Raw genomic sequence first — 14,601 nt, 5'->3', positions numbered from 1 at the left:
AGAAAAATTGACATTTTCTACTTTGACTGTTAAAAAATATCCAATATATTCAATTTTTGTCATATATTGAGGCCAAAATGTATTTAGCTACATGACTTTAACAAAAAAATTCTCAATGAGCGTATTTTTATCTACTTTAAGACCGGAAGATTTTACCCCCTTCCTTACCAGGCCATATTTTGCGATTTGGCACTGCGTTACTTTAACAGACAATTGCGCAGTCGTGGGACCCTGTACCCAAACGTCCTTTTTTTCCCCACAAATAGAGCTTTCTCTTGGGGTCATCTAATCACCTGTGTGATTTTTAATTTTTGCGCTATAAACAAAAAAAGAGCAACAATTTTGAAAAAAAAAATAACATTCCCAAAAAAAAATTTAAAAATCAAATTTTTTTTAACATTTTAGGCCAGTTTGTTTTCTGCTACATGTTTGTGGTAAAAAAAAAATTGCAATAAGTGTATTTTGAGTGTTTTGCGCAAAAGTTATTGCGTTTACTAACTACAGGACAGATGTCATTTTTTTTGTTTTGTTTTTTTTACTAGTAATGGCGGCGATCTGCGATTTTTTGCGGGACTGTGACATTGCGGCGGAAAAGACCGGACCCCTAACTGACATTTTTTACACTTTTGGGGGTACCAGTGACATTGCTACAGTAATCAGTGCTAAAAATATGTACTGTTACTGTAATAATGACACTGGCAGGGAAGGGGTTAACACTGTTGGTGATCAAGGGGTTAAATGTATGCCTCATGCTTATTGAAGTGTGTGTGTGTGTGGGGGGGGGTTCTGTGACACAGACAGAGATCGCAGGTTCAGCTATGCTGAATCCTGTAATCTCTCCCTGTCTATCACAGATAAGATCCGCCTGCTTTGTTTACACAAGCAGGCAGATCTTCTCACACTTTCCCTGACGATCGGGGAAGAGAGGCGGCAATCGCCATCTCTCCTCCTGCGGCCCGAATCCCGCTGTGTCTAAACACAGCGGGAGCGCGCCACCGAGATCACTAGGAGTCCAGCGACGTAGGTCTACGTTGCTGGACCCAGGGGAGCCGACCTGCCGCAGTAGTATTACTGTGAGCGGTTGGCAAGTGGTTAAAGTTACGAAAATTCTCATACGACAGAATAAAAATTTAGAAGTGATGTAATGTATTGTAGTGTATTTGTATTGCATTTCCAGACAACAACTGTACTGATTAAATGAAAATCACATGATCTGGTATCACAGAGAAACATTTTTTTGTCCTATCAGATAATTTTGCATGAATTATTGTGATTGGCTCTCGAAAGCTGTGTACTAACAATCAGATTATCGTAAGATCGCTTCAAATTTTTCATACGATTTTCTGATTGTGTGTACGGGCCATTAAGCTCAGTAGGCCAATGTCTGTAGATTACAACGCCAAAGAGGTCGTTTTTTCCTGTATAGTAATAAGCCACAGGTTTTCCCATGTAGGCCGAAACTGTTGCTTGATATACTTGTAGACAAGGTGATCCAAGCTGATCAGGCCCCGTTTATTCTTATTTGTAGGCCACAACACAAGGTAATGCATGGCAGAAAATACTGCAGCGGTAAAACAATGGAATGTGCTGGGGCCCTAAGGACTCCTTCACACCAGTGTGCTCTGGTAACGCTGTGGTAAATGCTACAATAAATGCAAAGGATGCACTGCGATAACTGCAGTGGATGCACTGTGGTTCCAAAGTTTCTGGATGGCACCCCAACCCAGCTTCCCAAAGCACCCATAGTGTTGGGCAGCACTGATGAAAATTCTGCATGTATGATTTTAGGTCTATTGTGCTATGGAAGGCAGCCTACTGAAATGAATGGGCTGCCTTAAAGCAACACACATTAACACACATTGCCCCATGCAATAACATGTATATGTTTAACACACTGCAGAGGCTTGAGCTGGTGTAAATGGGACCTATAGGTTGTGTACCTTCAACCTCAAATGATAGACCTTGTAATATAAACCAAAATAAAAAAAACATAACAGAAGGCCAAGCAGCTTCTGCCAGTATTGGCCTTGGAGCGTGTGTTTGAGCAGTGTTTCTCAACCTTTTTCAGTCAAGGCACCCTTTAAAATTATGGACATTCTTGAGACACCCCATTCTAAAGTGTAAAAAAATGAACCTAAAGCTTTTACATAAAAAAGTAACATCCACACACATAGGTCACCCGATGTTACAAATGATTTATAATTCTAAAGCAAATACACCTTTGCACATGGGTACTGACTAGTATTCCAGAGTTTCTTTTTTCTCTTGGTTTCTCTCCCTCACTCAGCCAATGTGACCCCAAGTGGTGATGTCGAAGGGCAGGGGAATAGCAAACAAGGATGCTGTGCAGGTGCCTGACGTATAAAGTGATGACATCACTGGTTGTTAGGATGCCGGCAACTGAAAGGTTGTAATGGTGCACCATAAAAACCTGTGGCTTTGTGTAACTAAAAGGCAGGCTTCAGGAATTTGCTGACTTGTATACAAATTTTGGGCAATTTTTTAGCACATTGCCAAGCAGTGCCCTCTTAAGAGCATTATAGGCCCCCGGGCAATGCAGTGCACTGGGGCCCTGCCTACACAATCACCCACGAAAAAAAAATGCAAATTATTGATAAGGCGATATTTATTGGTACAGCAGTGCCAGGCTAACGACAGCTTCCAAGTTTGGCCGCTGGGTCCAGAGAACACACATAGGGATGGGAGTTAGACTCGACTGTCCTGCGTGTGCCTGTTGCTGTGGAGGTGGACAGGCATTCCTGCTGTTGTGGGCTCCCCCTTCAAGGCCCAAGTGACCTGACAGCAGCGCAGGGCCAACAGGCGCTTGTCACCTGCTAAGTTCGGTGGCGGGATACACACGGGAATCGGGATTAATGCTTGGCTGGGGATAAGTCGCTGGGCATGTGGGGCCTGCTGGGCAAGTGGGGCCCCCGGGCAACTGCCCAGCGTGCCCATTCGGTAAGATGGCCCTGTTGCCAAGGCACTCTTGAATGAACCTGAAGGCACCCTAGTTGAAAAAGGCTGGTCTCGAGCTATTGCGAAGACATGAAATTGTTGGCTTGTTTAAAGGTCAGTGATGGGTTCTGTATATTTCATTTATGGTTATAGGTGTGGAAAGGACAAGGGCCCTTTCACAGATTTTTATGTGCATTGTACCACGTGTTACCAAGCCTGCTAACGTACAGTGTGCTTGGCATTTTGTTGTGCGTTATCATTTATTTTCAATGGTACCTTGACCGTGCACTTTTGGTAATTTTTATGGCCCCATTAAGAGCCTTCTGTTGTGCAACATATTGAGAGCCTGCTGAAAACGAATCACTGACAAAACAAAAAACATGGATCATATGCAGTTCTGTAATATAGTATAAAATAGAATGGGACTTTCCCTCTCAGGATGGTTTACAAGGATCTTTTACATGCACCCAACTTATTAGTAGCTTTGTGTAGAATTCACAGCGCACAGAGACCATTCTTGATCGGAGTGGAGGATTAGTAAGCAGTTCCATTGAGTCCAATGATAAGCACGTAATGTGATTTCATGGCTTGAACATAGGGGGAAGGTGCCATCATGAGCCTGGGACCTCCAGTAGGTGGGGGTCACTGGTGTCCTGTGCACCCCCTGTAGTGACTCCTTAGAGAAAACTCTAGAATTGCACCAGAATTGATGAGCTTCTTCTATAGAAAAATGCTGTGTGAAGGGTGCAGATATTTGTGCTCACTTTTTAGAACTGAAGTTATCTTCACCACACTCCAGTTTGAGGTTACTCATGGTCCTAAATTAGATGTAACCTCAATCATTAAAATGTTATATAAAAGTTTAGTGTTAAGTCATTTTCAATATTTTAATCTGAAGCTTTCAAAAAGCCCAACTGAGTAACTAAATGATCCCTTGAAGTTGGGTTTATTACTTGTTTTGGCCTAGGGCAGCCTCTTTCAACCTTTTTCACATGAAGGAACCCTTGTAATAACTTTCCGGGCTCAGGGAACCCCTGCTGATAATTAATATATCTACATCTCCCTGTACATTAGTGTGATGGTCAGTGGGAAGAATGCTCCTTACACTTGTGGTGAATAAGAAGAACTACCCATTACAGATAGCTAAAAAGATCAATGGTGTCAGTGGGAATTCTTCTGAGAGGCAGAAATTGCCCCTTACTCAAAGTACCCCTAGAAACCTTTGGAGGAACCCTATGGTTCCACGGAACCTGGTTGAGAAAGCCTGGTCTAGGGGAACAAAGTGAAGATGTACTTACCTGATCTGTCCTGCAGCTAGACTGGTCCCTGCAGCTTCTTCTACCCCCATGCTCCAGCAGTTTAAGGGCGTGATGTCATCAAGACCAAGGCAGGGACCAAAACCCTGCATTGGATGTGATGATGCCAAGGGACAGTCCAGCACCAGAGCATGCGAAAGCGCTATTTACCAGGGGAGTGAAGGATCAGGTAAGGGATACGGATTCTCCTCTCCCCTAGACACGATAAGATATTAATCCTTAATATCTGTTGGTCCTTGTTCAGGGACCTGCTATAAAGTAACAACGTTCTCTCTGTGTTCCAGTTTCTGATGGTAGTACAAGTTGCCATTTTTGTACACATTATATAGACATGGCCCATCATTTTTGACATAAAGAAACCTTCCCTGACAAATACCATGCAGCCATCACTGGACTGCGTGAATGTAGACAAGTAGCTGCAAAGAGGCTACAGAAGATCAGCCGCACTGAGATGCAGTAAAGGATGAAAACAAGTGAAAGCAAGAATTTATTTAAAAAGATTGAAAATGGTTACAGTCAGGGCCATGGTTGCCCAACATGAGCCTTCGTCTTGGGCTGGGTCCGCCATCTGTTGGGCAGGCAGCTTGCAGAGGGGCAGTGGGATGCTGGAACACAGAAAGTACTGAAAGGACACACATGCTATTGTCATTAGGGTGATCCCCACTTCACAGTACAAATGTAGTTCTGGTTGGATAGAAAAAAGAGGTTATAGTGCCCCCCTGCCGCCCACCAGAATTCTGACAGGACAGGGCTGTCCACATGCCACGATCATGGCAATTTAAACTCGGACTAGCAAGTTTGACAGGTGGCACTATGCACTGTGGTCGCGAGCCAATTGCTTGGCTTTCAGTTGCGGCATGGTCCTGCAATCTAAAATTGCTGTTCACCATTAAAAAAGTTTTCAGAAGGTGTCAGTAGTGCCTCCTGAACACATGGAAACCGCTGCTATATCCCTCTCTGAAAAGCAATCCACTGTGGATTGCTTTTCAGAGGGTGATAAGCATTACTGCCTGTCTGAAAGAGCCCCTATTGCCACTGTCACCATTGATGAGGATTATTTTACTCTGACACACTTTTTTTCAGCATGCATTGACTGCAATAAATTGTACAATACAATATGATACATGTACATTGCAAGCTAATGCAGCAGGACCAACATTTTCTGTGCAATAACTTTAAATGGGCTGCCTAAGCTGGTGCAATGCACCTACGCATTAAATCATGCTGCTGCGGTACAGCCCTCTGGGACTATCATTATCATGTTGATGACCACTGAGTTAGGGTTCACATCTACTTTAAGCAGCTTTAAAAATTCACCAATGATGTCAGAGCATGCTGCCAGTCTTGTTTTGGAATTTTTTATTTATTTATTTATTAACTTGTTTCCTGATTCCAGTATTTTTTTTTTTTCATTAAAAACTGAAGTTTGAGAAATTTTGCAATGGTTCTTATGCCTCGTACACACGATCAGATAATCGTACGAAAAAAAATTGCTTTCAAATTGAGCGCACAATAATCTGATCGTTAGCACACAGCTTTTGACAGCCCATCACTACCTTTCATCCGACAAAATCCGAAGGGACAAACACGAAAACTTTTATCGTTCGATAGCCTAGTGAACAACAATCGTTTAACCACTTGCCGACCGCCCGCCGTAGTATTACTGCGGCAGGGCGGCTCGGCTGCGCCCAGTCACATAGTACTATGTGACTTTGTGCACGTGGTGTCGTGGTTGGACACAGCGGGAGGCAGGCCACGGGAGGAGCGGCGGCGCTTGCCGCTGCCCTCCCGCGATCGTCTGAGAAACCGAGAGAAGACCCGCCTGCCAGACAGGCAGGGAGAGATCTCTCTGTGCCTGTCACAGAACCCCCCCCCCCCACACACACGCAGTAAAGCCCCGTACACACGTACCGATCGTCGGCCGAACGATCGGCCGTCTTTTGTCCCCGGGCTGTCGGTGTCTGTTGAAAAGTGCAAAAGACTGCACAAGAATTTTGTCCACCGACTACAGCCGACTGCAGAAGTGATGTCATGTAATGGTTAACTTTCCTTGTGTTTTTTCTTTTCTGAGCATGCCCAGTCTTGCAAATCTGCTGTTTGTCGGCCGAATTCTGTACTGACTGGCGAACAATCGGCCGTTCTGGTGTCGGCATACAAAAATTTTCATGCTTGCAAGACAGATTCTTTTTGGCCGAAAGTGCGCTGTCGGCTTTCGGAAGCATCATACTAACAAGCCGAAAATCGGCCGATCGTTCGGCGGCCGAACATTTTCGGCCGACAATCGGTACGTGTGTACGGGCCTTTAGTAAGCACTTTAGGAATACATTTAACCTCTTTGATCACCCCTAGTATTAACCCCTTCCCTGCCAGTGTCATTTATACAGTAACAGTGTATATTAATCATCACTGATTACTTTATTAGTGTCACTGGTCCCCAAAAAGTGTCAAAAATGTCAGTTAGGGGTCCGATCTGTCTGCCGCAATGTCGCAGTCCCGCTAAAAATTGCTGATCGCCGCCATTACTAATAAAAAAAAAGTCCAAAAATCTATCCCGTAGTTTGTAAACGCTATAACTTTTGCGCAAACCAATTAAAATGCGCTTTTTGGGATTTTTTTTTACCAAAAATATGTAGCAGAATACAAATTGGCCTAAACTGGTAAAATAATTTAATTTTTAAATTTTTTTTATTGGGAATGTTTTATAGCAGAAAGTAAAAAATATTGTTTTTTTTCAATATTGTCGCTCTTTTTTTGTTTATAGCGCAAAATCTAAAAACCGCAGAGGTGATCAAATACCACCAAAAGAAAGCTCTATTTGTGGTTAAAAAAAAGGTCAAAAGGACATTGTATTTGGGTACAGCATCGCACGACCACTCAATTTTCCGTTAAAGTAACGCAGTGCCGAATCGCAAAAAATGGCCTGGTCATTAAGGGGGTAAAACCTTCCGGGGCTGAAGCGTTCGCTAAAAATCGATAGACAAAGACCACGCATGATCAGAGACACGAAATTAACCCGGAAAAAGCCTGGCTGCCATTGTTTTTGTTTTGCACTATCCGATAGGTAGCTACGCAACCAGAAAGCTTTTCCAGAATCATCCGAAAAAAATCATATGGTTTAGTACACATTGTTGATTTCGATACTAGTATCATGCAACAAACCATAAGTCGTCTGATTATCTGATCGTGTGTACGAGGCATAAGAGAAGAGATTTTATCATCCAGCATCAGTTGTACGGCATGCAGTGCAGTCCTCCCCCCCCCAGCTGCCTGCAGTGCCTCTCATTGGCCTCTATGCGGCCTCCATCGCATGTTGAGTCACCTCTATTCTTAGCTGATTCTACAGCCAGCCTGGCTAATTAACTGCATAGCCCAGCCTCTCTGTGCACTGTATTGTAATTAGGTAGGAGGGATGGCCAGCACTGCCCTGACACAGGCACACAGCTCCCAGTGCTAGAAGGACGCAGAGTTTCCTATGTGTCACAGCACTGACATTACAAAGGTACAGCTGCAGAAGTGACTTGGAATATGTGCCTGATCACAGCCAGGGCAATGTCATAGGTGTGACCGCTCTCCTGGACAATGGGGAACCAGCCTGCCAGACCAGAGGAACCAGAACAAGGTATGTGGGTTCACATGGATGTGGACTGTATAGGATCTGACCCTGTGCATGCATTTCTAATTGTATCCCAACTTGTGTCCATTGTGAATCCTTTGTGCAGCCCTGGTAAATGTATGCAGGGAGCATTCCATTCAACGCCGTCCTAAAAGCAGCATTTGTGTGCACACAATGAAGGGGATCCATTGACAGGGAGCCGGTATGTGTGCTGGGTGCCTGTCACTGATTATCTTTCTGCAGCTGGAAAGTTTGAACCCTGCCCTTCTAATGTGCTGCTGCTGAGCCGGGGACTGGGAGCGCCCCTTAGTATAGAATAACGAAGGTGGGCGCACCGAGGATCTACAGCAATTTGTTTAATGAATAGAAAGGTAAAGGTCCTCCTGGGTCTGCTGTGTAATTAGACAGATGATACCGCGCACACAGCACCTGTTATGGGATATTCAGTCCCATCCTAGTTCAGCCAGTGTCACGGTATATTCAGGCTGGGAAGGTGTAAGGTGTACAGCGTCGCAAATTGTTGCTCGCCAGTACAGTTGCTGATATTTTAAATACATTTCTGGGGTCATATTTAATGTAAAGTGGTATTAAACCCAAAAGCAACCATTTCTTATATTGCAGCTTACCAGTTGTTAGATGTGATGGTTGCATTCGTTTTCTCTCTTTTTTTATTTTTTATCTGGTGTTCCAGTTAGACTGAGTCTCTCTTGTTTTTCAAAAGAACAAGCTCTCTTACAAATGTATCAGTTACAGGGATGAGGAAAACTATTTAGCACTGAAAGGGGTGCTTACAATGAGCAGTTTTATTTATGTAAAACCTTTATGGGCCATACACACTATAAGATTTTCTGAAGACTTTTTCCTTTAGATTTACCAAAACCATATAATATGAGGTCAAACCTAAACACTTTCACTTTGTATGCAATCAGGCAGGCCCTTGCACTACATAGAAAAGGTAAATCTGAAGGAAAAAGTCTTCAGAAAATCTTAAGTGTGTATGGCCCTTTAGGCTGAGTTCGCACTTGGAATGGATGCGGCTCACAGCTGGGGTCCGGTAAATAAATCTCTGTTCTCCGTTTCAGAGACCAATCAGGCCTGAATTTTTGGCTCAAAACGGAGCCAAACACACACAGGACCCCTGTGCAATTTGCTTTGCAGACGCCCCCGAGATGTGTGAACCGGCTCCATTGAGAGCCGGTCACAATCTCCTGTCATGCAAATTGGATGTGGAGAAACTCACATCAAATTCGCATAAGTGTGAACATAGCCTTATCCCAAAAGGAAAAAACGGCTTGCTATAACTCCTTATAAAGTGTGAGTTGGAGTTCAGCTTTAGTTTGTTATGGTATCTAAATCTGCTAGTAGATCTAACACTCCCCTCCCTGAAGACTGACAATGCTGCTGTCCAAAAGTGCCCTTGTGCTTTTTCATCCAGAGTGGAGGAACTCTAATACAGAAGGTGTGTTGCTGGCCAGTTCACTGCTCAGTGGGGATCGATCCGCCGATCCCCGTTGAGCAGGCAGATGACAGCTCTGTGTGCGGAGAGGCAGGTGTCAGAGACCCGCTGCTCTCTATGGGGAATCGAATGAGAGCGGACCGCCTGTCCACTCTCATCCGATCCCCTGGATGGATGGAAAATAGGGTTTCCATCCATCCTGCTTTCACGGACGGGATTGGATGCGGATGGCAGCGGGTGTCAGCGGACATATCTCTGCTAACATCCGCTGCCCCATAGGGATGCATGGAGGATCTGATCAGATCCGCCTAAAAAACTGACAGGCGGATCTGATCGTGTCGTTCGTGTGAAAGGAGCCTTAAGGAAAAAAAAAAACAAATGCAGCCACCACATCTAATGATTGGTAAGCTGCGATATAATCAATTTTTTGTTTTGTGTCTATTACCACTTTAATGCATATGCTGCCTTAGAACACTGTAGGCCACAGTGTTTCCTATTAGAAGTCTGCTGGATAAATAAAAAAAGATACAAAAATATACATTAGAACACTTATTCTCAAATATGTTATTAAAGGTATTTATATGCAATCAACCATTTACACATTATTCCCTGCCATCAAGGAGCTTACAATCAATGTACACAGTTTCTAGGGCCAGTTAGGCTACTCGAGTGTCCTTCGAGTTTAGAAAGAAACTCGCACAAGCGCAGAGTGACTATGCAAACTGCACGCAGATAGTGTCCTGGTTGGGATTTGAAGTGAGGACCCCAGTGCTGCAAAGGAGGAGTGCTAATGACTAAACTACTACACATCCTAACCTAAATAGATCCAAACCCTATGTGTTATGGTATCTAAATCTGCTAGTAGATTTGTGTCCCGTGATGTGCTACAAGAAAAAGATTTTACAGGTAAACTGTAAGAAACATTCCAATTTTCTTTATCGTACATCACAGGACACAGAGCAGCCATAATAATTACTATGTGGGATGTCCTAAAGCAAAGCTCTTGAGGGGAGGTAGACACAATCACAGAAACTGCCACCTGAGAAGGACTTATTCTGCCGCCCGTAACATACTGTGGCCAAAGCAGTATCCTCAGTGACTTTGATATCCATCTGGTAAAATCCTGTGAATGTATGAATGAAACACCATGTAGTGGCCTTAAAGACCTAAGCCACTGACACCTGATGACAGATGGCCCAATATGCCCCCACACACCTGGTAGAAAGAGCTCTCACCAAAAAGGGTTGGGGACCTTGCCCTTTCAATCTATAGGCTTGAATAATTAACTGGCGAATCCAATGAAAAAAAAATGTTAATTTGGATGCCTCCTGCCCTTCCTGGGCTCTGCTGACAGCACAAACCAGGATACTTGACCTGCACTGACAATTCAAGTAAATCCTGACCGCATGAACTACCTCCAGAGTATTCAGCGATCCTACTCCTGCCAAATGAGGATTAGAAAAGAAAGGCAAGGCACTCCCTGAAGCCGGCTTCCAGGCGCTCAACAGAGCGGAGGTAACAGGACTCAAGACCATTGGGTCTAGCTGGACTGGAAGTGTCCAAGGCTATGTACCAAGCCCTCCTGGGCTAATTCGGCTAACATGATTGTTACCACCTTATTGTTATTGTTACCGCCTCCCCGGATTTTTCGCAAAAGATGCGGTAGAAGTCGGCACAGAGAGAAGGGTTCAATTAGGGAGAACTGGTCCCTGAGGTGTCGACACCCCTATTTCCAGTGGGACTCCCATCCCGGACACAACCTGTCTAATTTTGTGTAGAACTTGGAATCCAATAGATCCACCTGCAGAGTTCCCCAAAAATTGTCTCAGGAAGCAGGGACCATGTGGTCCCGGCATTAGTTGCTGATGATTGGAAATCCCACTGTCGTTTTTCTATACCTGGAATATGTACTGGGGACAGAGCCAGCACCTGTCGTTCTGCCCCAGACAGACTGTGGTTCCCTTTCAGAGTTGCACGACTTCTGGTGCCGCCCTGGTGGTTGATTACATGCCGCTGTAAAGGCACTGTCGGATTGAACCTACAACTGGTTCGTTCAATAATCTAGAGCAAGGTGTACTGACCAAAAGTTTCAACATATCGATGGGCAGTATTCTCTCCTGTGGAAACCAAGTCCACAGAACTGTAGCCACCATCAAATTAACTGGAGCGACTTGCCTCAGTGGTTATCTTCCAAACCCCTGAAAGGAAGAATTTTGCCCTCTCTAGATTCCGAACCATCAACCACATATTTTAGCTCTGCAACACCCCGGGAACAGAGCCCTCTGACAATCCAATGCTTGGATCATCATGTTCCAGACAGAGGAAATGATTCCCTACAAAAAAAACTTAGGAGTAGGACTTGCCTTAGTGAACATGCTTTAACCTAGATACAATTTCCTCCTGCAGAAATGTATGGAAAGGTAACCTGAAACCGGCTGCTTCCTTCGCAAAGATTATTAGGGTATACCGAGATTGACACCCCCCGCAACTTCAGCAAGTCCAGCACCAGGGCTTGAGGCTTTGCGAACCCTAGAGAGCTGTGGCTAGCTCGAAGGGCTGAGTCATAAATGGGGGGGAAAAAAAAGACTTTCTATTGCAATTGCAGAAACCTTTGATGAGCCTGGGATAAACTGGCACATGAAGATATGTGTTATGACTATGGACCCCGAATTCTACCTCTTGCAGAGAGGTCATCACTGAACATACCGCACCTATCTTAAACAGAAGGATGCCCAGCAGCTTGAGATCTTAGGATAAAACTCATGTCCCCATTTGGTTTTGGAACTGCTACCATTCAAGTGTTTTACAATAATGAGCCCATAGCTTATGCTCTAAGAGCCAAGGCAAAAGACTGATGACTCTGTGGCAGACCCAGAAGGTACCAAGAGATGTACATAACCTAGCGGGTTTCTGCCAGCTAAAGATGGAAGGACCTACCTCAGAGTCTGTTCCTCTGGTTCGAGATACTCTCAAACCACAGCAGCCTCAGACGCCTCCCTCACTCAGGAGAGGAAAGTTTACAGAACCTGTTACTTCCAGGCAGTCCCATCTAAGTATTAACCGGGCTTGATCCTGCTTAGGCTCTGATCAACGGCGATCAGACATGTTCAGGGTGATGCGGCCGCAGTCCATCTGGCGAAAAATGAATGAGTCAGGAAACACTGCAATGCCAAACACCACAGTGGCTCAGATGTACCTGAAACCACTAGACATCGGGAGATGTGGACACCGCCAGATCACTGAATCTGAAAGCGGTGCACCTGCCTCCCCCGGCTGCCTCTCCCTTCTGGAGCCATTTTACCTGGTATAACAGGTAAAAAATGTAGCAACTTTGTTAGCCAACACCCAATTTGCAGTCCCCCAAGGATAGAGGCCCAAAACAAGGTTGGTCTACCATTGTGCTACCCCGTAAGTATGTAGGCACCTAGGTATGCCAATATGCAGGTATATAAGTATTCTTGCCAATCATGCATTTATGCTTGCAGTTCATGGCAAAAAGAGAATATATGCTTGCAGTTCATGGCAAAAAGAGAATATATGCTTGCAGTTCATGGCAAAAAGAGAATATATGCATGCAGTTCAAGGCAAAAAGAGAATATATGCATGCAGTTCAAGGCAAAAAGTGAATACATGCGTGTTCCTGCAAACATGAAAATGCATGTCCATGCAAACGGCCACTTGTGGTCTCCATCAGGTTTGTGTATGACAGGGTGACAGCAGAAGAGCACTGTTGGGAGGTGGTGCCTAAACAAGGACCTTCATGGCAGGATCACCAGAAATTCTTATTGGTTCCTCCATTCACATATTCTGTTCTGTTGTGTTGTGGTGTGTTGCTGTTCAATATCCTGTGCATTAATATGCTTTGTAAAAACGTAGCCTATTTATTTCAAACAGGCTGCCAATGCACTATAACGCAAGTTTAAAAGAGAAGTAAGGGTTTTTTTTTGTTAATTCACAGTCCGATGCTGCATCTGACCCCCTTCAGCTCTAAGACTGAGAACTGATCAAACAAACATCACTGATCTGCTGCCCCCCCTGTGCTTACTGGAGTGCTGGGCTTTGGAGGGGGTGGCTCGCTGAGCCGGGTGCCGGTGGGTGGATCCTGACCATATGTTGCGATCTTTGCTCAGCCTGGACCGGCTCTGTGATGTCAGCCAGCAGCGAGCTTCATCCCGCTGTCTACTGAAAAGGGGTCATAGGAGTGTAGAGCAAACTGTACTCCTGTGATCCACAGAAGAAGTACAGCCAAACAATCTTTGGCTGTACTTCTCCTTTTAATGCTGCATTCAGACAGGCCCCTCCCATACCAATTCCCCCCCCCCCCCACCATCCCTCTGTCATTGATCCCATCCCTCCACCACCATCCCACCCCCCCATCATCCCTCTGCCACTGATCCCATCCCTACATACCCCCCCCCCCATCCCTCTGCCACCGATCCCATCCCTCCATCCCATCCCTCTGCCACTGATTCCATTCCCCCAGCACCATCCCTCTGCCTTTTGATCCCATCCCTCCATCATCAACCCTCTGCCACTGATCCTATCCCCCCCCCCCCCCAACACTATCCACTATTGTGGGAGGTGCAGGCCACACAATGTGCTGGACAGCCGGCTTGCACGTTTATTTTTTGTGTTGTTGTCAGACAGGTACAAGGGCCAGAGTGGGGGCAGGGATTTGGGTACAGGGCAGGTTGTATGGGGCCCTGTGATTTCTATTGGCAGCCCTGGGCAACAACATGGTATTTTTCCTTTTTGCCCCTTTTTTAACTGTGAGACCTTGTATCCTTCATTTGCAGATACTGCTTATATCTGTGGAATGGAGAGTCCATTGATATTGATGTGATGATGTACAGTAGTCGTGTCTGTCTCAGGATGATTTGACAGCAAATGTCTGTTGCTGCTCATTGTAATGTAAATGAACATGTGAATCCCTGACATGTAACAGATACCGGGTATTGATCGCTTGTTTATTGAATGAGATTGTCCGTCTTACAAGAGGTTACGAGCTAAAGTGCTAAACGTTGCAGAAATATGTTTCACAAAACAAGATGTGACTTATCGTGCAGAACTCTGCAGTCCTATGCACCAAAATCAAATACCCTAGAGGTCTACATACTGTCCCTGCTTGCCTTGTTATTCGCATCTGAAATGTACTGCTTAGTTATAAAGTTTTGTGACTTCCGGGAGCACGCTGAAACTGTTTATTTCTAAGATTGTGTGTGTGTGTGTGTATATATATATATATATATATATATATATAT

General features: G+C 44.8%; 1 protein-coding gene across 4 annotated transcripts in view; it reads left to right on the top strand.

The window, feature by feature from the left end:
- SPECC1 (sperm antigen with calponin homology and coiled-coil domains 1) overlaps positions 1-14,601 on the top strand; it is a 689,067-nt gene that overhangs the window by 272,007 nt on the left and 402,459 nt on the right. Inside the window, exon 1 of one of the 4 annotated variants that reach the window (XM_082247578.1) lies at positions 7,628-7,890. The exons of the other annotated variants lie outside the window; for them this stretch is intronic. Within the exon in view, the coding sequence (XP_082103704.1) occupies positions 7,851-7,890 (40 nt within the window). The 5' untranslated portion in view covers positions 7,628-7,850. Of the gene's footprint in view, positions 1-7,627; positions 7,891-14,601 lie in introns of those variants that run through there. 4 annotated transcript variants of the gene reach the window in all.

The sequence above is a fragment of the Pelophylax lessonae genome (genome assembly GCF_965119305.1).
Source record: "Pelophylax lessonae genome assembly, chromosome: 2".
In the NCBI taxonomy this organism is placed as follows: Eukaryota; Metazoa; Chordata; class Amphibia; order Anura; family Ranidae; genus Pelophylax; species Pelophylax lessonae.
The sequence above is the reverse complement of the archived record's forward strand: the minus strand, read 5'-3'. Positions and strand labels throughout refer to the sequence as shown.